Source organism: Molothrus aeneus, chromosome 1 (genome assembly GCF_037042795.1).
Source record: "Molothrus aeneus isolate 106 chromosome 1, BPBGC_Maene_1.0, whole genome shotgun sequence".
In the NCBI taxonomy this organism is placed as follows: Eukaryota; Metazoa; Chordata; class Aves; order Passeriformes; family Icteridae; genus Molothrus; species Molothrus aeneus.
In genome coordinates, this window is record NC_089646.1 from 103,260,243 (window position 1) to 103,286,498 (window position 26,256).

General features: G+C 40.8%; 1 protein-coding gene across 1 annotated transcript; it reads left to right on the top strand.

The window, feature by feature from the left end:
* Window positions 1-19,849: 19,849 nt before the first annotated feature.
* On the top strand, window positions 19,850-23,636 carry ZBTB14 (zinc finger and BTB domain containing 14). The gene is made up of 2 exons (XM_066546327.1): window positions 19,850-19,921; window positions 20,315-23,636. The coding sequence occupies exons 1-2, from the start codon at window positions 19,919-19,921 to the stop codon at window positions 21,656-21,658; spliced, it is 1,347 nt and encodes a 448-aa protein (XP_066402424.1). The 5' UTR covers window positions 19,850-19,918; the 3' UTR covers window positions 21,659-23,636.
* The last annotated feature ends 2,620 nt before the right edge of the window (window positions 23,637-26,256 follow it).

Consider the following 26,256-nt stretch of genomic DNA (forward strand, 5'->3'; position numbering starts at 1 on the left):
TGATGAGCAGAAGTTCACAAATGCAGCGTGTGTTAGTGTTATTGCCATCAGAAAACAATTTTTAGTCTGTATTCAATATATCCTATTGCAAATATTAAGATATAATTGATCTCATCGCTGGTGCAGAATAAGTTGAATATTTCCTTCAATATCCTTAATAGGAACTTCTTCCAGACTGAGCTCAGTCATTTGATGTGCAGAAACAGGCATCCCTCTCAAATTCACGTGAAGGTGACTTCAACAGTAAGAAGCATGTGCCTAGCTCCAACACAGCAAAGGTGAAAAGAAGATCAGTACCTTTCCTCAGACAGTTTGTATTTTTGCTTCACTGGGAAAGACATGTCCATCCACTTCACAACAGTGATCTGCTGTCATTCAGAGATAGCTTCCTCCACATGTCCATTTTGTGTGTTATGCTGGTCATCAGCATGGCTTGTCAAGATCTTGCTTTTGCAGATGATACAACAACCCAAACATTGACAGCAATTTCTTTACTTCTCTTTTCTCTTTATGTTTGAAATAAAATTATCAGGTAGTTCTCAGATCAGCCTCAGCAAATGACAGGGAAACCTGTCATTTTGATTTGATATTATTTTCTGTATCTTTGTTCCAATGCAAGTACAAGTGAATTAAGCATGGCAGTGGCAGTGGGAAGGTACAGCTTCCAACATATGAGAGGAAATCTCACTGGGAGACTTTGTCTCAAGAAATGGAAATGTGTAATGTGAGAATTAAAGTATGCATATTCCTTTCTACAGTGCATATTCCTTTCTATGGTGCCAGACAGGGAAAGAGTTGTGACAGACCTAGAAGGAAATAAAGCATCTGCCTATATCACACAGGTAAAAATAAATATTTGTCTCTAAAAAGAGATTAAATGTGGAAAAGAAGGTCTGTGTACCCCAAGGTCTAGGAGTCAAAATAACCTGAACAGATGTAACCCTAAAAGAAGGCTAGAGCAAACAACAGATCTCTGGCAGATTTACCAGGTTGTACTGAAAGCAGGAGAAGTAATTTGGAACAGAAAATTTACTATATGTTTGCACTCTAACAACCAAATTTGTGAACAGTACTTGCTAGATATGTTACTTTTGTTAGTACAAGATCTGCAGTCTAACTTGAAGCCAGATGAGAAAAGAGAAAGGAATTCTGCTGTGGCAGGTTTTGTTGTGGCAGCAAACAGAACTCTGCAAGGTCTTCCCATTTCTATATAAAACCTTCTAGGATTTTAGTAAACTTTATACAGAACATACACATTCCACTGTTAGCAGGAACTCAAACTATCTCTTAAAGCCCTCTTGCCCTTTAAAACTGTATATCTTTAAATGTTGTAGGAAACTGTTTGTGTATTATTTCTCTGAAGTATAATCTTGCCTCAGAATTTTACTTCAGAAGATGAATATTCCTTCAAACAGGATTTTTCCACCCAATATCTGGCAATAAAATCACTAGCAATCAGAGCAAATCCTAGAACTACAATATCAGAGCAGCCTCATAATTACAGCAATGAAAATCAAGGCCTATGAATAAGACAGATCTTTCAGGGCCCAAGCTGGTGAGGTTTATTTTACCATGTGAAGGTAAGTCATGAGGCAAATATACCTTAACTTTGTTAATATTTTTTTTTCTTCCATGGGAAACTGTAAATACACAATCTAGAAGCTCCTGACCACACCTCTAGGTTTAAGCCAGTGTATTGAACCCAGGTTGTATTGAACACAGGTTGTATACCTGGCATGATCTTTGCTGACTTATTTCACACTGACACACTGCAAAAAGACAGGAACTAATAACAATTAGTTTCATCATCAGTAGAGTATATAGTTTGTTTTACTAAACTATCTTGAACCCCTGCTCATGGTCCACAGCTTCATTTTGCAAGATAGAGAACTCATACAGAACAAGAATGTGGATTCTTCCACTAAACAGCTTACAGGCAATGCAAGAGAGGACTGCTTAGGGACACCTAGGTGAATAGAAAGGGATGTGAGGGATAAAGGATCCCAGTGCACATGGCTTGTCTACTATAAAGAGTTTTAAAAGGGGAACTTTTAAGTAGGACATGAAAAACACTTTATTCATGTTTATAGAGAATTTCCAGAACAAACTCAAAATAGTCCCACAATGGCTGAGAGAAAACCTAAGGTAAACTAAGAAATTAGGATAAAATGTTTGATGACTGAACTAGTGACAGGACATGATTGTGGGGGCCAGTGAGGCAAGAAACTATGCTGTACCAAGGTAGAATGGAACCAAAGATCACAGGGGGTTTTATTCAGGGAAGACACAAACTCAGTAATTGTGCCTGTAGGGAGTTTTTAGATAAACTTATAAGGATGAGGAAATGGGCAGATATAATCATCCATCAACAAGGAGGTCATTGACATCTGAGCATGAGGGACCTTGAGAAGAGGAGAAAGACATTCAACAGACAACAGTAAGTCAAAATTAAGGCAATCCTCTATAGGGTCCACATACCAGGTATCCAGGAGATAAGAGAAGGGTCAGGTGAGATTGAGTGCTCTTAAAGTCAGAGTGGGTGAGAGTATTTGAAAGTAAGAAGACTAGAAAGTAAAAGCTGTCCCATCCTCTCTCTGGACATTCTGCACTAGTGATCTTGAGAGGGAAAAGGCGCCCAAATTTTTCTTGAGTTACTGCTTATGTAAAACTTCTGTGAGCAACATATTGTATGTTCAGGAAAAGCAAAGTAATTAGCTGAGCAGAATTCATGGCTAAATTGCTCCTGCAAAACGAGCAAGCAAAAAGTTTTAATAGTGTGTTCGAGGACTACAACAGAATATTGCTGAATCAAAGCAGCCTGCAATGCCTAAGGCTGTTATGACATATTTATCCTCTGTATTGACAATACATAATCCTGTGGCTCTTTAACTGTCACAGCAAGACCTGCAAGCATATATAATACTGTTAACACTTAGTGTGGTGGGCTAATAGACAACATACCAATCCAAAGCTCTAACAGATGCTCTGACTTGTGCAGTGCATGAAATACTTAAATATTATGATCATTAGCAGCCCCTTCTTGAGTATCACATGCAGTCTTGGGCACTGCAATATGAAAAAGACATAAAGCTATCAGAGAGCATCCAAAGGAGTGCCAGGAAGCTGGTAAGGATATCCAGGGGAAGCCTTATGAGGCAGAAGTCACTTGATTTGTTCAGTCTGGACAAGAGGAGACTGAGGGGAGACCTCACTGCAGTTACAACATCTCACAAGGGAAAGCAGAGGGACAGGATCTTCACCCCAAGCGTGATTGAAGCAACAGCTTCCCAGGGAAGCAGTCATAGCACCGAGCCTGACAGTGTTCAAAAACCATTTGGACAATGCTCTCAGGCACAGGGTGTAATTCTTGGGGTGGTCCTGTGCAGGGCCAGGAGCTGGACTTGGGTGATGTCTCTGGATCCCTTTCAATGCAAGATATTCTGTGATTCTAACAGTCAGTGTGTGATTAACCTACTGAGCTGTATGCTCTTAAGCTAGTAAATTCACTTTTTAAATATCTTTTTAATAAACAGCTACACCTGAGCTTTTAAAGCCAGAGGGCTAACAAAGGCTATCTCAGGTTCTTCTGAAACACGATGGCAATTATGTTCGCAAAAGAAAATCCCTGAGAATTTTACAGCACTTATATTTGGTGATCTTAAAACAAACAAACAAAAAAATCCTGCTATTTTTCTCTAAATTTGGATTTGGACAGAGTTATAACACAGCTAAGTGCAGATTTATGTGTTACAGTATCTCCTGAGAAGCATTTGCCCTCCCAGGTACAAAAGACACCACATGGGTTAAAAGTGAAATGATTTCTGGAATATTTTTGTGGATGTCATATACATGTGGATGTCATGTCTAAACAGAGGGGCTTCTGCTACTGAAATGAATGACATCTACAGAATCTATGTCAATATAAGAGGTGAAGTTTATAGCTGCTGTCATATCACTCTCACTCCTGCTGTGTTTCAGTCTGTTTGAAAGACACCTCTGAAATCAGGGCTTGCACTGTTAAGGTCCCAATTGTATGCCCTAAGAAATTTCTAGAGCATGCTAGGACTGGTTTCACAGGCACTGATGGGAGAAATTCACAGTATGGTGTCATGTCAGTCAGAAAAAATAGCCACTTTCTCTTGTAGGGGTGTATTTGAAGCAAGAGTTATCCTAGCACTTTGATTTGCTTAAATGTGTATGGAAACTTACTTGTCATTTTAACAGCTGTGAAAGCTGGTAAGTGCATGCACCTAAAACTGACAAAAAGAACTTGGGCTTACTTCTATTAATAACAATGTACCTTATTAACACAGGAGAAAGTCCGGAAAATGCTGCAGTTACAAAATATCTCTAGCTTAAAATGCGCACAAATAATCCCAATTATCATTTCAGTGAGTGCTACCATGATGGACAGCACTGGCCAGCATGTGGAAATTTATGTTTTGACTATGGTAAGCTCAGAGAATGAGATTCAATATGCAATAATGGTGTACCACACACTTGCTTTATTTGCACATATCTCCACCCAACAGGTAGGAGCATCCACAATGGCTAGTTGCATTTTATTTAAGGAGTGATGATAATTGAGATTAAAAAGTCTGTGAAGGGACAGAATCTATTTTAAAGCACTCTAGGCTTTCCACCTGGCACCCACCATTAAAGGATGATCCAGACTGGCTACATTACTTTCTGTAAATTGGACTACTTGGCAGACAGTAGGCAGAGCCAGCATGCTAATCTTATGAAAATTGTTCTCTTTCCTCTCCATCCCTATCCCATTTTTCTTATGTTACATACAGATACTGGGACCAAGGAGAGACTGTAAGAATTGTTCCTGAACTGTGCATGTCTATTATGGTATTTATGCAAGGTTTTTGAGAAGTTGCTGTATCTTCATTGGTATTACAGTTGGGTGGTCAGTGACTTAGTTGTGAAACTCTTCTAGGGTTTTCCAAGAAGAGATTCTTATTTTGGCATATGTTTCTCTTCCACATTTATAAGACCAGCTGACTGCTTTCATATCAAAATAAAACATGAAGGCAGACTGCAGAATATAGAAAGCAGAAATGGTTGTTTAGCCATCCACCTTGAATTCTGTGAATAAATACAGACAGAATGGTAAATGCAGGTTAGTTAAGTCGCATGAATAACATAATCAGTGTAAGTTTGCAAATTCTGCTGCATGTATGCTACAAATGATTAATGTAACTCTATTTTAAAGCACATAACTCGATTTTATAGCACATTTCAAGCAAAAAGACTTCTTGTATTACCACCACAGGCTGTAGTTGTATCACTCACAGTTTTGGCTGAGATGTCAGTGGGCATTTAAGTCCCCAGTATGTATGAGGTAAAGCAGATTGAGTAATGTTTGGGATGAGCATAAGGCATGATTGTTATTAATCTCTTCATACTGAGACTGAGCAATGTTCACTTGCTCCAAGTAATTTGGCAGTCACAGCTGCTGGAAATATTTATATGTGCTCTGTGAAAAAGACTCTAACAGACTGTAGTTATAAAGCATAAATTGTTCAAACCAGGCAAATGTAACTTCTACTTATTTCCATGGGACTAATAATTCATACAAGCCTGTAATTTATTGCAAGTTATGCTTCCTGTACTTCCTGCAACTTTTACTGCAAAGTATTGAAGCACAGACCTGAACATGGTTGAAAAGTCCATGTGCAGTTGAATTCAGTTTGAAAAACACACACACACACAATACTGGGTACTCAAGCAGAGGGAAGAATCTTGCTCAAACAAGCTGGTAAGAATAGCCTGTTTTGGCAGAAATTTTGACAATCCTGTGGCTGAACAATGAAGGCCAAGTCCAACTGTACATCATTGCACTAGGAGCAGCAGCACACCACAGCCATTTTAGGTTACCATTTTAGTGTGCAGTAGCTATAGCCCATGGATTTTTTCCAATTTTCCAACCACTTTTATACAGACTCTTTGTATAAAAGAACTGGAACTGGAAAATCCAGAGGTTTCCTGCCTCAGTCAGAAGCACTTATCAGTACCCTATCTTCTTGCTGCAGCAGGCAAACTGAAAATTAGTTTGCTATACCTGTTGCACTATACTTTTTTATGTTCTAGTCCTTCCATTTCTTATTTTATTAACTGTGTTTACCCATCTTCCTAAGGACATACTTTATCCCTGGGGACCTTGTACATTAGTTGCATGCATTTAACCCATTATCTCAGAAGCCAAGGGCAGATTATTTTCCCATAGTTAAACATCGCAAGCTACAGTGTACTGGGTTATTTGTAAGCTACCATCTGCAATGGTAGCAAAGTCAACCTACATCTATTAGGGTGCCCTGAAACACCACTGAAGAGTGCTGTGTTTAAAGTCAACATGGAAACACAGGTAGATCTGAGCTTCAGACAGACAAATTATTATGTTTTTTGACACTAGACTTCATAGGAAACTAGATGAAAAAAGAAATTTGTGGAGTATGCTCTGGTAATACCAGACTTTTAAATAAAACAAAGCAATACAAAACAGCCAATGACAACAACAACAAAAATAACCCCAAACAACACCAAAAACCAAGCAACCAAACACAACAACAACAACAAATCTCCAAACCTTAGTCCCTTTGCTTGGAATACTCTATTCTGGTAATTCCTTGTCTGAATTGACACAAAGGATGCAGCCCTATAAAGGCAAAATGAACTATTGTATATGTCATTGTGTTTGGGCACCTGTCATATCTGTCACCATGGTCCACACTGACAGCAGAGGAAAGTGTTTTGGTAGCCACTACATATCATTTTCTTAGAGCTGTATGTTATTTTGTAGTCCAGTAAATACTGAGGACTCTTCCAAACCTCTGGAAGATGCTGAGTAGACAAGGAACAATAGAAGGAGGAGAAAAGGGAAGACCTGCTTACATTGTGTTGAGTTAGTATTTCCAGCAGATCATTGCTTTGATATACTTATCTTTAGATTTCTTAGCAATTTATAAAACTGTGGCAAGGCGATTTGTCTGAGATTGCACAACAGATGTATTGATCATGGTTTAAATCTATTATCCTTAACAGACACCTCTTTTTCTTTTGGATATGTTTTTGAATTCAAAGTCACAGCCTTTAATTTATATGTATTTGGGAGATTATTTAAAGGCAAATGGCTGGTATGTACAAAGTAAGTGATTGGCAACTATTTTCCCTTACCTCTCCTACCTACATTTTTCAGTTAATTTGACTGTAATTTCTGATATTATGTAAAGCTTTTTCATGTGTTTCTGAGACGATGAAAATCATTCTTATGTACAGTTTATATACTTGCATACCAGTAAAGATTTCTCTGTAGCCACCATATCCCATAACCAATAGTTAAAATTCCTTTATATTGAAATATCATGAGGTCCAAAAATAATAACAGGATATCTTTTCTTTTGGGCAAACAATTAGCTACATGATATAAAGATGAAGCTTACAGTAATAAGGAACATGGAAGAAGATCCAGACTAGTTGACAGGGGATTGTTTTTGTTTTAAACAGCAAAACTAATAGGATTCAGTATAACCATTGTCTTTATTCCATAGCGTTCACACTGTGTAGCACATGAGGATACAAGTAGCCTCAATACATTAAAGTAATAAATTAAATATTGCTTTTGCAGAATCCAGTCCTAAGAAAGCAGACAAGGCAGTAATAACACTTATACTAATTCTAATAGAGGATTTTCATTTTTCTAAACTCCCATTAAACTAAATGGAGAGCCAGGGTTTTTTTCATCTTCTAAGAAATGAAACCGATGATTTACAGTAATAGCTTTGGATTTATCAGAAAATAAATTCTGTTGCATCTGAAGAGACCTAGGATGTGTTCAGTCCTATCTTTAACACTGCTTCACAGTGTCTCACATGGAAATCAATGGGAGCCATTCCAGATACCTTTGTGGATGTTGGATGTGATCTCTGAACACTATAGCATTTGAAATGAGAGAAGCACACTTTAAAAAAAAAATCCCTAAATGCAGTCTTACATTTTTCTTTCATACTCTAACATACAACTTTTTAATGTTCTTGAGACTACTAGGAGACAAAGGTAGGCAACATTATAATTTAAAATCCCATTTCCCCTCTCCCTTAAAAATGCACTTACACTTCTACTTTAATTTAGTAAATTTATTTCCCAAATTCTTTGTACAGAGCCATAGAGAGAGATATTTTTCAATGCGTTTAAAAGATTATTTCACAGCCCAACCTAAATTTTATAATTTTTTTCTGTATATGAAGTGATGTGTTCAAAAGTAAATGTTAGTCAATGAACCAGTATTATCTATGCATTGCATTTTAAATTATGGGCCCACATCTGCTTCCCTAATGAGGGGCAATATTCTTGCTGACTATGAGGAGAATGAGCTCAAGCAAATTTCTAGGCAGCAATTTTTCCCACCTTCATTCCTTTTCCTAACAGGCCTAGGGTAGTCTCAAGATGTTTGTATGCACCTCAGGTAATACACATAAATATGAGAAATAAAATCCTCCCTGCAAAAATCCATTGTATTCTGCAACTGGGCAGTGACCAATGTCCTGTATCTGCATTTATGAACAGAATAATTGTTCTTAATATGCAGGATCATGACATCTCCATAACTGTGCTGCCTTTCAGAACAGGCATTTTGATGGCCTAATGAGGTATCCTCTCTCCTTGAAGACTATGTATTTCCATTATCTTGACATTGATTCAAAATGCTTTTCATTCCACCAGTCCTTTATACAATTATTTGTTCACTGCACTCCTTGCTTAGGGCTGACCCACATAAAAGGGGAAGGAGCTGTTTCTATAGATCAAGCAAAAGAATAGTCTGATTTCTAGAAATTTAGGATTAGAGCTTTGGTAATCTGAGTGACTGAGCAGTTAAGACTGCATCATAATGCAAATACACAGAGGATCACAGTGAAGATTACTAAAGTAACCTTAATTCTTCCTTCTTTATCCATGGAGTGCTTAACTTCAAAGCACTAGTTTTCTTTTAATGCAGTCTTTTGGCAGTTGCAGTATTTCACAGACTGGCAAGCCAAAAAGAACACTATAACCACCTAATTTGACAGCCTATGTAAAACAGGACATAATGTGACTTGCTGCTGTTACTTTGAGCCAATTAACTAGGGTGTGAAAAAGCATAACTTTGAAAGGCATCCATTTTTTCACTTGAGGATTTTGAGAGATGAAGAATCCATTAGTTTTCTTGCTGGTTTATTCCAACAGTTAATCATTCCCTCTGTTTAGAAATAAAGTATGCATCATTGCTTATCTGAATGGTTTCATGGTCACAGCTTCCAGCTTCAGACAATTCAAGTCTTTGGACTAAAGATCCCTTTATTTACTCAGTATTTTCTCTCCATAAAGTGTTTTAATCTCTGTAATCAAGTCATCCTAATGTATACTTGTTGAGGAAGCTAAACAACTAGTAGTTCTGAAGTCTCTCACTCTAAAATACTTCCTACAGCCATCCAAATAATTTTGAAACCTTTTCTTTTTTCATCCTCTTCAGAACATGGGAACCAGAAATGTGCTGTATTTCAACAGGAGATGAAAGACTGAAACCCATCACGAGTCCAAACCAAAACCATGCACACCTGCCTCAGCTTACCCAGATATATCTAAATATTTATATACCTATATATCTATACCTGTACCTATTCTTTTTCTTGGAAAAAAGTTATGCAGCCTTTTTGGGACAGGTACAGACCTATTAGATTTATAAGACTAATTCTATTTTATGACATCTGTTACATTCTGCAAAACATTAAATTAAAAAGAAAAATTACACAACAGCAAGGCTTGCTGCCACAAGCAGTAGAAGAAAAGCAGACAGCAAGGGGAACACTTTGCCACCTGCCACTGTTCTAAGGTTGGGATCCTTTGTAGGAACACTGGTCCTTCATCCAAGGATGTTCAGACAATCCTCAGCCAGGGGGATCCTGCTAGTGCTGTTGCCTTTACCAGATCTGTGTCAGTCCAACCTTAGATTTCACCTTCCTACTTCTGGTTTATTTTCTGCATTTGAGGCTGCTAGACAAGATTCCACCTTCTGCAGCACTCCTACAACCATGTGGCAAAAAACATCAGCAAAAAGTGATATCTAAAACAATCTTATCGCTACTACAAATGAGTCATATCTCAGAGCTGCCTAAAGGCAATGTGTAAAGCTTGTTCTTTGGAAAGGAAAAGGTTATAAGCAAGAGCAAGCATCCGAAGAACTTCAGTTTCTCTTTCTGTGTTTGCTACTCCTGTATGTATTCCTGCCATTAGAAGGAAGATGGTTTAAATAACTGACATTACAGAAAAAATTAATTCCTCCTCCTAGACAGCTATTACCACCTTTAATATTAAAAGTCACTTCAGGGAAGAGAAATGGACACCAGAGTTATTCTTTCTTTTTCTGCACTTTTAATAACTGGCAATGAAGGTCGTGTGTTTGTCCATGGAATTGAAAAGCCAAACCTTAGTTCCTTAATTTTGTGTGACATCAGGATGACTCTTTCAGCTTTCTAGGCTGATTTATTCCATTAAAATTAATCAAACACTTCTTCCATTATCTAATTTTTTTTTAATTCTTGAATGGGTTACAATTAATTATATTTAATTGTTTCAACTGTGCACAAAAGGGGTTTTTTGCTTCTAACTGGAGTACAGTTAAGCTCAAATGATTTTCTGTGGTTATGGTGGGTTTGGGGTTTTTTAGTGATGTGTTCCTGCAGCAATCTTTAATGACTTAACTGTTTGATGAGATCACTTCTGAGGGATCACTACTTTCATTATCATAAAATTGTTTTCATGCTTTCTGCAAATATTCAGATTCACTAGTGAGATTGAAAATGCAGATGTTAACAGTATGAAATCTTTCTGATCTCCTTGGAGAAAGGTGCTGAAAAAGGCTTAAAATGTACAAACTAAAATAGCAGAAGTGCTCTCCATTCTAAAACTCACACATTTAAAACGTCAAAGTCTGTGGTCATTAGCAAATGTGCAGCAAACCCGATAGGCTGCACATAAACCGTCACACATAAAGCCACAGAGCTTGTTCACTGCAACGAAACTTTCCATCTCTCTTTACAGATATCAATGCCAAAATATGCTCAACTGCTTGGGAAAATGTCAGCAGATAAGTGCCTGCAATGAACTAGTGAAGCAAGCAGCTGTACCACCCAGAAGCAGGCAAAGCTGTCTTTTAGGGGGAGCCTGATGCCTCTCTACTAATGGCATTTTGTGTGAGGTTTATGAAGGCAGGAATACTGGTCATCCAGTGATGTGAAACTATCATACTCTATATTGATTTTAGTTTTTTTACAGAGCATTGACTAACAAATATAGCAATGGGGAATTAAATGGATTGTTCTTGCTCTAAACAATAAACATCTAACTGTTTTAAAAAACATGAGGTTGGCAAAGAATGAGGTTGACAAAGAATAAGTTTGGAGGGGACTGAGGGCTGTAGCTGTGAGATGACTGATTTTTCAATTATAGTCTATCCATAATTATGAGGAAGAGTTTCCAATATTCAAACACAAGATAAAAGCTTGGGGTTTTTTACAAAATAAATACATCACAGTAAATAGCACTTGTTTGCATTTGGCAAGCTTGGCTCCTTTCAGAAAATGCAGACTATGCCATGTCCAAATGATTCTATCATTAGGAAAAATGTCTTCAGTAAAAGGGTCATCAAGTATTGGACCAGGCTGCCCAGGGAACTGGTTGAATCACCATCCTGGAGGTATTTAAAAGGCATGTAGGTGTGGCATTAGAGACATGGTTTAGTGGTATACTTGTCCATGCTGGCTTAAAAATAGGACTCAGTGATCTTAGAGGCTTTTTCCACCCATAAATGATTCTATCATTAAAATTCAAATGTGAATAAAATCATTTTCGCATAGCCATGATGAGATCCATGATATCTTGGTAACCACAACTCAGCTCAAAAAAGAGTTAAATTGCTCTGCTCTGCCCGTTCTCATGCCAGCAGATAATTCATCCAAAAAAATTTGTGTGCCCTACTTACACAAACAAACTGGACAGTGCATAAATAATTCACAGAATGGCAGCCTCTTTTATTAACTGCACACTGACAGAAACATGAAACATGGCTGAATCCACCATATAGGACCAAGTTCTATATGTAGTCTGTAAATCAAAAATGCACCTGACCTGTGAAAGAGGAATTTGTTCTTTTTTGATAGATCAGGCACAAAGAAGCTGTAATACATTTGTGTACCAGCTGTTTTTTAGCAGTATGTTATACTGCTGGCAGGTCTGCAGTACAAGCAAGAATCAAGCACAGATACAGCTCTCACCAAGTGAACATTAACTAATTCACCAAAAAGCTTTCTATTTTTCTTACATACTACACCCTTAAAGGTCAAGAAATACCCAGGTTAAAAAACAAATGTGTAATTTTAAGCTTTTATCCATTTGATACTATCTTTACGTAGAATGATAGTATATATATGTAAATATATATCTCCCTCCTTCCTTCTTCTCTGGGACCTCCCACATCTGTTCAGTGCTCTCTTTCCATTGGGTGCTGTGAATAAAGTAGACACTGCTACTCCTTAAAGTCTCTACCTGTAGCATTTTTTACCTTCAGCACCAGAATATAGGATCACAACTGAATCAGGAAGGAAGGAATCAGGTAGGAAGGCCAGGGCACAAAAGTAAGGAAACACAGAGAGAACACCATGGGAAAGGAAGAAAAAGTGAAATTTCATTATATGCTTCTGGCACTTTGCATTGGAAAGTGGCATTCATCCTTCTTCACTCCCTGTCCATATGGTTCTAATCAAATAAGGGTGTCAGCAAAGTCAGGGAATTGGGCTGAGAGTAAGGTAATTGTCAATAAAGGAGAAAGAGAAAGAAAAAAAGGGAAAAATAGGAGGATGAGTGAGATATAGGGGAGAAATAGATAAAAATATTGAAGAAACAGAGTCCAAACCCCAAAACATGAAAAAATATATACCCCTAAAAGAGATAGGGGGAATAGGGATGGGACATGGAGACAGAGAGGATATTAACAGGCACAGTAATAGGGTGTGTGTAATTATGCAAATTACAGCTAGACCTGACTAGACTATGGGATGTCTTGTGCACGAACAGAGTGTGAACTGCCATGTTCACATGGCCACATCTTTTTATTTTCCACAATTCTTGACAATCATCTGTCTCCAGGCATTACTATACATGACTGTAGATAAACACACCATAGCAGTAGTAGTAGCATTAATTGGTAAGAAAAGTATATCATTAAAATGCTCATCTACTTAGAATACAACTGTACTAAGTAAGATTTTACAGATCAGGTTCTCTCGACAGGACTTGTGTCCCTTCAGGCGTTGGTGCAGACTGCAAGCTCCAAGTGCTGTTCAGTCATTTGGAGGGTGGCGTGGCCTCTCACTACCCATTTGTACAGCTTAGCCAGGGGCTGTGCCACCAACCTCCATCATCTATGCTCTGCTCCTCCCCAGTTGTCTCTACTATTTCCTCTTTCATGGGGATACTTGAAAATACAGGCACGAGTAAGTGATGTGAAAACATGACTAACTCACACGCAAATTTCTGCCGGGAAATTTGCCAGGTTGCTATGGGAAACACACACTGCAAGGAGCATCTGCTCCCTGACTTCCCTCCTCTGTCCTAACACATTCACTTACACGCTCAGGAGGCTTTGCTGTCCTTGCTGACACACAGGAATATACTAACAGGGTCTATGACTCCCTTTCACAAATACTGGATGATTTGTATCTTCACCTTGTTTTGTGCACTAAGCCTGACAAGAAATCTGACCCATGGAAAATCTGTGTCCTTGTATGATGGTCAATTCTGCAAGACCAAGATACAATCTCAACACATGAAAACTGACCATAATATCATGATGTTTCTATTGTCATTTGGAACTCACACAGACATAAACCTAACCATTTCAAACAAACAGGAATCCACACTTAATTTATATTTTACACCACTCATCACTTAGAAAGTGTTAGATGGAAGCTTCAGTCTTCCCTGCAGGCCATCTCCAAAGCCTCATGCATGGTAACACGAAGTGGCACTTGTCATTCTTCCCTCCTGTTACACAATTTTCTAAACAAAACAAGAACATCCTACAAAGGACTCTTTTCCCTTACAGATATCCCTGCAATCCAAACAGTCTGGAAACAGCCTGTTGGTTCAACATATCCACAGCATCTACAGTCTAGTTCATCAGATAGGAAAACAGCAGAATTACTTCAAAGCCTAAATGTTAATCTGTGCTAACTGGGTAAAGGATCATTTAATAGGAAGAGTGTTTCAATCAGATACATGATTCAAACACTTCTTTTGCAGAATGGAATTTTCCAGTAAATTGAAAAAATACTTGATTTTGGCAACAGACATGACTACACATATTAGCCCACAGCCATGCTAGTGGAGATGTGATGGGTTTTAATCTTATACTTCACCTTCAATAATACATATTTTCAATCCCAGGTCTTTTCATCCAGAATTTTTTGGCATTTACCAAATGTCTCTTGTTTCCAAAACCTAGTGCAACATTAATATGTAATGAAAAATATGACATACTCTACTGGGTTTGTGTGACAACCTTTTGGTAGTGGGGAGGAAAACAGAGGTAACTTCTGTGAAAAGCACTAGAAGCTTCCCCTGTGTCTGGCAGAACCAATGCCAGAAGAATCCAAGACAGATTCACTGCTGGCCAAGGCTGAGCCCATCATTGAGGGAGGTAGTGCCTCTGGGATAACATTGTTAAGAAGTGAGGGCAAAACCTGTGCAACAGAGAGACAGGAGGGAGAATACATGAAGGAAGCAGCTGTGCAAACACCAAGGTAGGTGAAGAAGAAGGGGAAGGAGGTGCTCAGCACTGGAGCAGAGATTTCCCCTGTTGGGCAGCCCATGGTGAGGCAGTTGGTTGCCCTGCAGCCCATGGAGGTTCATGGTGCAGCAAATATTCAGCTGCAGCCCACGGAGAACCCCCAGCTGGAGCTGGAAGAATCCCAAATGAAGCTGTGACCCTGTGGGAAACCTGCACTGGAGCAGCCTTTTGGCACTTGTAGACCCATGGAGAGAGGAGCCCACACTGGAGGACGTTTGCTGACAGGACTTGTGACCCTGTAAGGGACCCACACTGGAGCCATCTGTACCTAAATGACTGCATCCCATGGGAGGGGTCCCACGCTGGAGCAGTTTGTGAAGAACTGCAGCTCATGGGGAGCATGCTGAAGTTTATTGAGGCCTGTCAGCTGTGGAAGGGATCCCATGCTGGAACAGGGAAAGAGTTTGAGGAGTCCTCTCCCTGAGAAGCAATAAGCAGCAGAGACAATGTGTGAACTGACCCCATCCCCCAGTCCCCTCAGCAGCTGGCAGGGAGAAAGAAGAGAGGAGAGAAATTGGGAATGAAGTTAAGCCTGGGGAGAAAGGAGAGGTAGAGGAAGGAGGTTTTAAGTTTCAGTTTTTATTTCTCTACTTGGATTTGACTGGTAATAAATTAAAATAATTTCCTCAATGGAGACTGTTTTGCCTGTAGCAGTAATTGGAGAGTGACCTCCCCCTGCCCTTATATCTCAATACATGTGCCTTCCAACATACTTTGTCTCCCCTGCTCAGCTGACCCTGACTTTGGTGGGCACCAGGCATCTAGCCAGAGTCAACCCACCACACAGTTAGATAGTAACAAAGATTTTTAATTTTTTTTTTTATTATTCTCCACAATCCATAGTTACTGAATCTGGATATTGAGCATATGCTTCCCCTATTTTAGTATCTCAGTGGGAACTATTAATGATACAATTTGAAACACATAGAAACACACATTCAGCAGTAGCCTAAGATACAGAAAAGCAGAGAGAAAAAATGGATAGCTGTAACTTTTGTAGTTCTTTTTTCAATCACTAGTTTAATTCTGATTACCCGCAGCAGAGCCCACCCCTAAAAGCTAGGTATATCCACACTGTCAGGTACAGATAGAGCAGGAAGAGAGAGTGCTAACGAAATGAAGCAGCAGCCATTTGCTGGTCATTGTGGTAAGCCAGCAGCTATGTGCTTCTCAGGAGCAATAAGGTTATTGCAGGAGTGTTTGGGACACTGTCAAAGAAAAAAATAGCACATTGTGAAATTGTAAAAGGGAAGTTCCTTCCAAAGTGGAGAGAGTTCTATTACAGGAATCAGAAATACTTCAAAGACTTCATGCAATCATCTAATGGTTTGGGGTTGGAAAGTTCCAACCCCCTTGCCATGGAAAGGGACACTTTCCACTTGACCAGGTTGCTCAGAGCCCCATTTAACCTGGCCTTGAACACTTCAAGGAATGGGACATCCACAGCTTCTCTGGGCAACCTGTTCCAGTGCTTCATCACCCTCACAAGGAAGAATGTCTTCTCTACATTCAACCAAAATATCCCCTCTCACTTTGAACCCATTACTCCTTGTCTTTAGACAGTTAATTCTGCCTTCTGAATGTAACAATGTTACTACAAAAACAAGCCTGGAAGTTCTGACTGCCCAGGCAAAATAGGGACTTAATTTTATTATATTTAATAGGGGGTAGGAAAAAATTATTTAAAAAACCCAGCAAAACAAAGCGATCCAGCTGGACCAAACCCCAGTACATATGTCAGTGCATTACACAGAAAACCTCTCAGAAAATAGCCCAGGAAGGCAAAGGAGTTATCAACCCAATGAAAAAGGTCAATTTGTTGCTCCCAGGAGATGACTCCACTATTCCAGTGAGTTCTTTAATTCGCTGTACTTTCCAACACAAGTACTGACCGATTTTTTTCCCAAGCAGACATGCTGCATTTCACACTAGCAAAAGCACTCTAAGGTTTTATTCATGTACAAATTATTCCAGTGAAAGCTGTGCCATCAGAGCAGCATCTCATGAGATGCTTTTTGGAAAGAAAACCGGAGGTGGGAGATGAGCAGTGCAACAAAAGCCTTTATTCCTTCCTAGCGATCGCGTTATGCCTTTTAAAATCCAACCCCCCGAGTATTTGCACCAGGGAGCGCGGGCGGGTTTGGGTGGGCAGAGCCGTTCTGCTCTCGGTGGCGGGCAAGGGACACATCAGGGGCAGCATCGCTCCCGCACCTCCCGCCGCCGCCGCCCCTCCGCGGACGCGCGCGGGCGCGCCCCCGAGCGCCGCCCAACGGCCGCGCGGGTCCCGCCGCGCCCGGCTCGGGGCCGAGCCCGCGCCGCGCTCGCCGCCGTGCGCCGCCTGGCGGGGGGAGGCCGTGCCCGCGCCCCGGGCTCGCACACGCGGCGGGCGCAGGCGCGGCGGGAACGGCCGCGGCCCGCGCGCCCCCGCGGCCCGAGCCGCGCGTCCCCCAGAGCGGGAGGAGGGCGATGGGAACTGGTGCGCCGCAGGCCCCGCTGCTCCCCCCTTCCCGCCGCCCCAGCCTCCTCCTCCTCCTTCTCCTCCTCCGCGCTCCCCGGGCACAGGCGCGCCCTCCGCTCGCACCGCGCATGCACGCACCCCCCGCGCCCCCCCCTCCCCGAGCGCGCGCGCGCGCGCACTGGAGTGCTCGTGCAGGAGGCGGCGGTGACGGCCGGAGAGACGCGCGCAGGGCCCCCCCCCCCCCAAGACCCCCTCCCCAAATTCCCCCCCATTCCCTCCCTCCCTCCTTCCCGTCCCTCCCCCCGTCCCCCTCCCGCGCGGCGGCAGTGGCAGCGGCGGCCCCCCCGCGCCCCCCGGGAAGCGCGGCTCCGCGCGCGAGGGCGGGCGGCAGGTAAGCGCGAGCCCTCTCCCCCCTCCTCCCCCGCGCCCTCCCGCGCCGCGGCCCGGCCGCCGTTGCGCTGCGCGCGCGCGCGCTCTCCCTCGCACGCCCCCTCCCTCCTCCTCCTCCTCCTCCTCCTCCCCTCCTCCCCCCTCCCTCTGCCATCCCTCCCCCGCTCGCCGCCGCCGTTACAGCCCCGGCAGCGCGCGCTGGGTGAGATGGCGCTGCCGCGGGCGCGCCCGCCGCCAGCAGCCCCGGCGCCGCTGCGCGCCTGCCTCCCGCGGGCGAGGGGAGGGCCAGCGGGAGGGGGAGGAGGAGGAGGAGGAGGACGCGTCCAGCGGCGGATGCGCACGCTGGGGCGCGCGGGTCCCGCGCGGCGGCGGTGGCCGCCGCAACAAAGGGGCGCGCGGCCGCGTCCAGGCGGCGGGAGCCGCGCGAGAACCGTTGGAGCGGGGGAGGGAGAGAGGGAGGGAGGCACAGACGGACGGACAGACGGACGGAAGGAGGGAGCGGGGCGCCGTCCCCGCGCAGCCCCGTGAGGCGGCGCGGCGGGAGCGCCGGGCTCGCTCCGGAGAGCGGCCGCCTGGCGCTCGCGGGCGCCCCCGACGCCGGGCCGGGAGCGCGGGCGGCGCGGCAGGGGCCGGGCCGGTCCCCGCCGGGAACCCGCCCGCGCCGCGCCCGCGGGTGCGTGGAGCGGGCGTGCGCCTCCGCGGTCACGGGCACGGCGGCCGCGAGAGCCGGCGCGGGGAGGCACCAAGCGCGTCCCGAGCAGTCGCAGCCCCGCAAACACCTCCCTGCGGCCCTTGCGGAGGTAGCGGCCGTGTAAAAAGCGTGTGGAGGAATAAATCTGAATTGACCAGTGAAATAAGTAACCCGAGCTAGAAACGCTCTGGGCGAGTGCCTGACCCGCTCCATTCGCAAAGGAATAACTTTGTTCTTTGCCAGTTGCACACCCCTGTATACTCCGCACCCCTATTTTCAGCCAATTACTTCTATAATTCATTCTCAGTGTCGACAGAATTGCAGCAAAACCGCATACTGTTTAACAGGACGGTGCAATTGCTGCTAGATTATTGCCAGTGACATTTTGATGCTTGCTTAAGAAGAAAGCATTTTCCTATCTTGCAAGGAACTCGAAAAAAATCCCATTTAAATAGTTGGTTGTCCCACCATCTTCAATGCTGGACCGATACATTTTCCTGGGCCAGCAGAACCAGACGGCCCATAAATATATGCAATATCGCTTTCCGGTTTTGTTTCCTTTTGTATATTTCAAGTATTTACAGACTTACTATCTAGCTATCTTAAAATTTGATTATTTGGGACTAAGAAAAGAATTTTAGCCGTCCTTTTTTTACTTTTTTTTTTTTTAATTTTTCTGTGTAGCCAGGGACACTTTAGCCGACATACCTGACCTGCAGAGCCAGGTGTTCCCATATTGTGTGAAACACACAGCACCAAGAGTTGCAAACCTATCATCATACCTGTCATCTGCTTCTCTTTCATATATGGTTACAGATAAATTAGATTTTAGGGAAGAAATTCCCAGGAGATCTGTGCCAGGTGGCACTGGATTTGTTCCAAAGTATTAAATTCCCCTCCTCTCCACTGCGTTTCCTGCTTTGGCACAATTAGATGTCAGTTGGGATTGAATAATTGAAATTATGTGTCTTGCATTATCCTTCTGTTTTCTGTCCCTTTTCCTGGTCCTGGATGTGCATCCATCCCTGTCCCTGCTTTGCTGTCCTTTGGGATGTTTGGTCTGCTTGCCAGACCCTCTGCTAGGCTGGCTCAGCTCTCTGGTTCAGCAGAAGACTGATCACCTTCTTGATGGGTCGGTTACTGCGTTAATTGTGGTGATTCCTGGGGAGGTTTTTCAGACCTTTAAATTTAGTGCAAAGTTAAGTAGCAGGAAAGTGGAACCAGGGAAGTGCAGTAGCCATAGGAAAATAAACACATGGATTTGTCCTCTACAGTTGTCTGTAGTGTCACTGAAAAAATAACTGGGTATTTTAACTGTATTTTATCTAACTTTCAATAATTGAAAATGCTGTCTTTTAACACTCAGAATAATTTTTGGAGTCGATATTATCACATACTGAAATGTTATTATCTTCCCATCTTTCAGGCTGAAGGTGGCCCATTCTGAGATTAATTTAATAATCATTTGCTTAGAAAACTTCCCGCATTGTTCATGGTAAGGCTTATATTTGATATGTCAAATTTAGTTTGTCGTGCAGACTTATTTAGACTATTTCTTACACATTTTTAGTGTTAACATTTCCTTTGGCTATAATGACTTATGAGTTGGGTCATACATTTAATGAGAATTGGAGTTTTAAAGAGAAAGTTTTTGATTTTGTAATAAAGGTTTGAATAGTTGTAAATTGTGTAACATAACATTTATACATTGACAATTTTAAAATCAGTTTCAGAGTAATACTTTTACAGTCTAACAGGCTTTTTGTGGTCATTTTATGAGAAAAAAAAGTTGTTTTTTTTTTTAAATGATGGAAATTACTTCATTTCTTGGGGTTTTGTGACTTAGACTGCTTTATAAATGTTACAAAATTTTCCTCTTAATTTACAGGAGTTTTTCATCAGTATGTCTGAAACCATTAAATATAATGACGACGATCACAAAACTGTGTTCCTGAAAACATTGAATGAACAACGTTTGGAAGGAGAATTTTGTGACATCGCTATTGTGGTTGAAGATGTTAAGTTCAGAGCCCATAGGTGTGTGCTTGCTGCCTGCAGTACCTACTTCAAAAAGCTTTTCAAAAAACTTGAAGTTGATAGTTCATCAGTAATAGAAATAGATTTTCTTCGTTCTGATATTTTTGAGGAAGTTCTCAATTACATGTATACTGCAAAGATTTCTGTTAAAAAAGAGGATGTAAACTTGATGATGTCTTCAGGCCAGATCCTTGGTATTCGATTTCTTGATAAACTCTGCTCTCAAAAACGTGATGTATCTAGTCCTGAAGAAAACACACAGTCCAAGAGCAAGTACTGTCTAAAAATGAACCGTTCTATTGGGGAACCCAATGATACCCAAGATGATGAGGTGGAAGAGATTGGAGATCATGATGACAGTCCATCAGATGTGACAGTAGAAGGCACTCCCCCAAGTCAGGAAGATGGTAAATCACCAACCACTACTCTGAGAGTGCAAGAGGCAATTCTGAAAGAGTTGGGAAGTGAAGAAGTTAGAAAAGTAAACTGCTATGGCCAAGAAGTAGAACCTATGGAAACAACGGAATCTAAAGACTTAGGATCTCAGACGCCTCAGGCACTCACATTTAATGATGGCATAAGTGAGGTGAAAGATGAACAAACTCCAGGATGGACCACAGCAGCCGGGGATATGAAGTTTGAGTACTTGCTTTATGGTCACAGGGAACACATTGTATGTCAGGCTTGTGGCAAGACCTTTTCTGATGAAGCGCGTTTGAGAAAACATGAAAAACTACACACTGCAGACAGACCATTTGTTTGTGAAATGTGTACAAAGGGCTTCACCACGCAGGCTCATTTGAAAGAACACTTGAAAATACACACGGGTTACAAGCCTTACAGTTGTGAGGTGTGTGGGAAGTCTTTTATTCGTGCACCAGATCTAAAAAAGCATGAAAGAGTTCACAGTAATGAGAGGCCATTTGCATGCCATATGTGTGATAAAGCTTTCAAGCACAAGTCCCACCTCAAAGACCACGAAAGAAGGCACCGAGGAGAGAAACCTTTTGTCTGCAGTTCCTGCACTAAAGCATTTGCTAAGGCATCTGACCTAAAAAGGCACGAGAACAATATGCACAGTGAAAGAAAGCAAGTTACAGCAGCCAATTCCATCCAGAGTGAAACAGAACAGTTGCAGGCAGCAGCCATGGCTGCTGAAGCAGAGCAACAATTAGAAACTATAGCCTGTAGTTAAAAACTAAAGCAGGAACTTTATCAGAAATAATATAAGAAATTAAATGGAGCAAAATCTGTTGTTGACATACATTTAGACTGAGAATCATTTCAAGAAAGCATATTTTTAGAGGATTTGAATGTTACATAGGAATGCATAGCATCGCTTGGTTAGGTATGTTAAAACGTTTCAGAGATGGGTATTCTCAGAATGTGAAACAGTTTTGTTGTCACTAGCAGTATAATGCACTAATAACTGCTTTAATTTGAGAATGTGATCAAGTTCTCTGTAGCAGGGATCATCACTGGCCGATACTTTGCTTCATCCAGTATGCAATACTGAATACGATGTAAACATTGCAATCAGTAAGAATCAGTGACTTATGCTTGAAAATGCTGAGATCTCAAAAATCATAAACATGGAAAGAAATTATTTGGTTTTCATAATTCTTAGGTGTTGTACTTACAATTTTTATGAGAAGCATACACTGAATCCCTAAGCTTTTTAATTCTTCCTTTTTTCACCTAATGTAGGATGGTACAACAGAGTGTAAAGGAGGATGGTAATCAAAATGAAATTGCTTCTTATTCCATTCCCTCAGATATCCTCCTATTTTTATAAAGGTGGCAAGTTTTAATGAATTACTTGCATTCTTGACAAAACTGCATTATTCACAGGGATTCTGGCTGGCAAAGCAGAAGTGTCATGGCATTCACCAGTCCCTTCTGTGGGCAAAAATGTCTGCCTCATTTGTTTTTATGTTCACTTTTATACAGGGCCCCAGAGGTGGGACTGGGCCACAAAGGAAAAAGGGTGGAGCATGGAGGAGACATGCTCCTTACTCAAACCCAGTAAAAATCAGTAACAGCTAATACAGCCTGAGATGGTTTTTTTTATTATGCAACTTCAGGTCACCTAACCTAGCACAGTGAAGGCAGAGGAGTATCTGCAGGAGCAGGTGAGCAGGTGTCACTGCCAGACTCCTGAAGCTGCAGCCAAGGGTGTCACATACCTGCCCGCAGGCTCAGCTGGGGTTTGTGTCTTGGCTGATCATACAGCTCATAGGTCCTGTTCAAGTTTAAAAGCTTCCACCTTTTGACACACCACCCCTCATCAAGAGGGGGACTTCAGTGAGTGAGTTCTGTCAGAATTGATCCTGGGTGAGTGTTCACTATTAGTCAGTTGCTTAGTCTATTTTTTTTTTAAACCAGCTGGGGTACATGCTGATAACAATAGTTAACTCACAGAGTCAAGAAAATAAGTGGTCTTTGGATTGCAGTCTGCTACTTGTGGTCATCAAGAGAAGACACAGTAACAGTGGCAATGCAATCCAAAGGTATATTGACCCTTTATTTTAAATTTGTAAATACTACAGCTGTTGTGAAAACTTCATTTGAAGTTGGAATGGGCAAAAAACACACTCGGGCACATGGTTGGTAACATTGGTCACTTGCAATACCTATAGCATATCAAAGTGTTAGACCAGTTTCTGATAAGTTACTGTGTGGTAGATCACATCTTGCTTTTCTAAATAGAAATTTAAAATAGTGTTTTCGAAACTGTTATATGGAACTTCAATTATTGAGGGGTTTTTATTTGGTCTAGTTTTTTTTTTTTACAGCTTTGTTTTATTCATGTATTCATCAGGTTAAGCAGTTATCTTTAAATGCCAGTAATTGTTCAAATGCTGGTCTGTAAATAAAACATGACCTTAATATTTTAGAAAATGTAAACTTTGGACCTTTACCAATATATTTTTTTAAAATGTTGCTTCATTTTACATTCAGTAATATTAGTTTGTAAACAAACTATACATTTTGTACCTGTGCAACATCAGAGGATGTGTATTCATTGCATTTTATTGGTTCTCTTGAGGAACATGATAAATGACCATTGTTAAAATGTTTTACTGTATATGATCATAGATATAAAGATAGTAGGTCCAAAATAGGATCTACTTTTTTTTTTCTAAATATATTCGTCTTGCTATGTTTTCTTATCTGAAATTGTGTGCACTTCTTCCTAGGTAAGTCGGGGTTGAAAAGACTGTACAAAACAGATCTGTTATGATAAGAGTTCAAAAGTGTAAAATGTGAAGAAAGTAAATTTTCTCAAGGTCTGCTATGAAGAATGCAAGAAACCATGAGCATAAATTACAGCAGTAAACAATTACATTAGAAAAAAATATTTTAAATATGAATCACTAAAAGAGAATGCCTGGGGAGGTACTGCAATCTCCACTAGTGGTAACATTCAAGAATGGGTTAGAGAAACATCTATTAGGAGTGGTTTAAATATGGTTACTTTTGCTTTGAAGCTGAGGGATAAACTCCATAACCTCACAAGAAGATCCTCATTGGGATTTTTTTTTGGGAAGTAAGAAATGAAAATGGAGCTCACTGGGACAGCAGACACTGGAGTGGAAAGACCGAACTCAAGTATTACAGTTAAAGAAAACTGCTGCTGACTTTTGACCACAAGTGATCAGGCTGCAAATTTGAGATTGTTATAGAAAAGCAGGCTTGCATGAGAAGACTCACAGTGGAAAGTGTGAGAGCATTGTGTGTTACATCAGAGTAGTTTCTGCTTATAGCTGTAGAAGTTACAGGTGTGGAGGGATGGAGATATCCTTAGCTGTATATATATTCTTGTCAGAGTGTTCTAAACTAATCTGTATATTCTGAAAGAATGTTAGCCTATATATTGTGGGGGTGTGTCTGTGAAGTTCAGGTAAATTTGTCTGCATCTTACAATGCTACTGCTCCCATCTCTTCCCTGTCTGTGCCAGAAGACACCATGCACAAAAGCAGGTGTGCATCAGCTCCAAGCCAGTGAGGTTTTCCAGCTCAATAAGCTGTAAGGTATGAGCTGTGTCCATTGAGAAATGGGCACATTTTTATTTTTGCTTAGACAAAGATAGCAACTGCTTTTACAGTTTGAGACAGCGGATGAGATTCTGTCCAATTAATGGAAATTTTGCTGTTTGTTCTATTGGGGCCAGACTAGACTAACATTCCTTAGGAGGTTTTCTGTTTGGATTTTTTTTAAGAGAAAAAGGAACAAAAAACCCCACATTTTGAACCGCAATATCTGCCTAATTTCTCATCCTAATCATATTAGCCATGGGTATGCTGCTGATTATTTGGCACAACTCAGTTTGGAAACTGGAAGTGTCCCCAGCCCTTCTTTTACACACTACTCTTATCAATATTTTTAAAAATTTAGAAAAATAAGCAAATCACAGTTGAGTGAGTACTTGTGGGGGTTTTTTTCTGCTTTAATCTTTCAGAAAGGTTTAGACCTGGTGATTAGAATTTTAAAACTTGTTTTGTGAAAAGAAATTCCTCATGCTCACTTCAGTAGCAAAAGTTTGAGGTCAGCTTCTATTTGTTCCAGTAAGCTACAGAATGCTAAATACTCCTCAAAATCTTGCAATTTAGGTAGCCAAACGAGTTCTTTTGAAGATCAGGCCTCAATTTTCTAATACAGAGATTTCTTTCATGATTCCATTAAATAGGGATACTTAAAATGAATAGAATTGTGTGAAATACAGAATAAAATACCAGTTTATGTCAGAAAGTCTACCCTAAAGTTAGAGTATACTTCTAGTGGCACTCTATCTTTTATTAAGTATTCTATTAATGCATACAGCTATAGTGTTATAGAGAAGATAAAGCATTTATGAAAGAGACTACATCATCTACTGTGTGCAACAGATGACTTTTCTGAATGTAAGCATTTACAGATAGGTACAGAACAGGATAATTCTGCCCGAACAGTAAAGACAGATCTAAGGAATTTTCATCTTTTTCTGTTAGTCCTTAGATCACAGTAGTGTGCCCAGTCAGCCAGAAATGTGAACATTTCATTAAAAATTCCATTACAGCAGTTGGTCTGTCATTTGTCTTCATATAGATCTAAAACAATTATAGTAACATTCTTATTCATTTCAGAACAGATGGAAGATTTCCATGAATAGATTTGTTAAATATGTGTCATAAGACTTGAGACACCTATTCTCAGGAAGTATTTTTAAATATAATGCAAGAAATCTGAAATAACTGAATAGCTAAAAATAGTAATTTATACAGTACTGATATGTTTTCAAGTGTTTTTCTCTCCACTGTCCTTCTATATTATTTTTGTTTGCATGTCCTGATCATTTAGATATTTATAGAACTCTGAAAATTGGTGAACTTCAGTGGCTCCAATATGAACAGCAATGTAACTCTTTAAAATAGAAATAATATTTTTGAATCTGGTTAATACATATTTTTTAATTTACTGGTATTTTTACTATTTAGTAGCTAAGCATCTACTTTTTATAGGTAAACCTGAAAAACATGTGGACTGTGAATAAAGATGTACTACATCTGATCTGTTTGGTATAGGGGTATCAAAAACCGTGGCCAAAGCAGAACTTCTGGATACCTGTATCTCAGACTCTTTCTATGATTTTTGTTATAAGTTTATAGTTTGAGAGCATGAGTTTGTAAAACGAGTGGTACTAACAAGAAATGAGAATTCTTACTGAATCAAAATTCCAAATGTACTTTGTTTTTGATAATACTGGGCCACTTTAAAGAAGTATAAAGGACAGTACTACATGCTACACATTA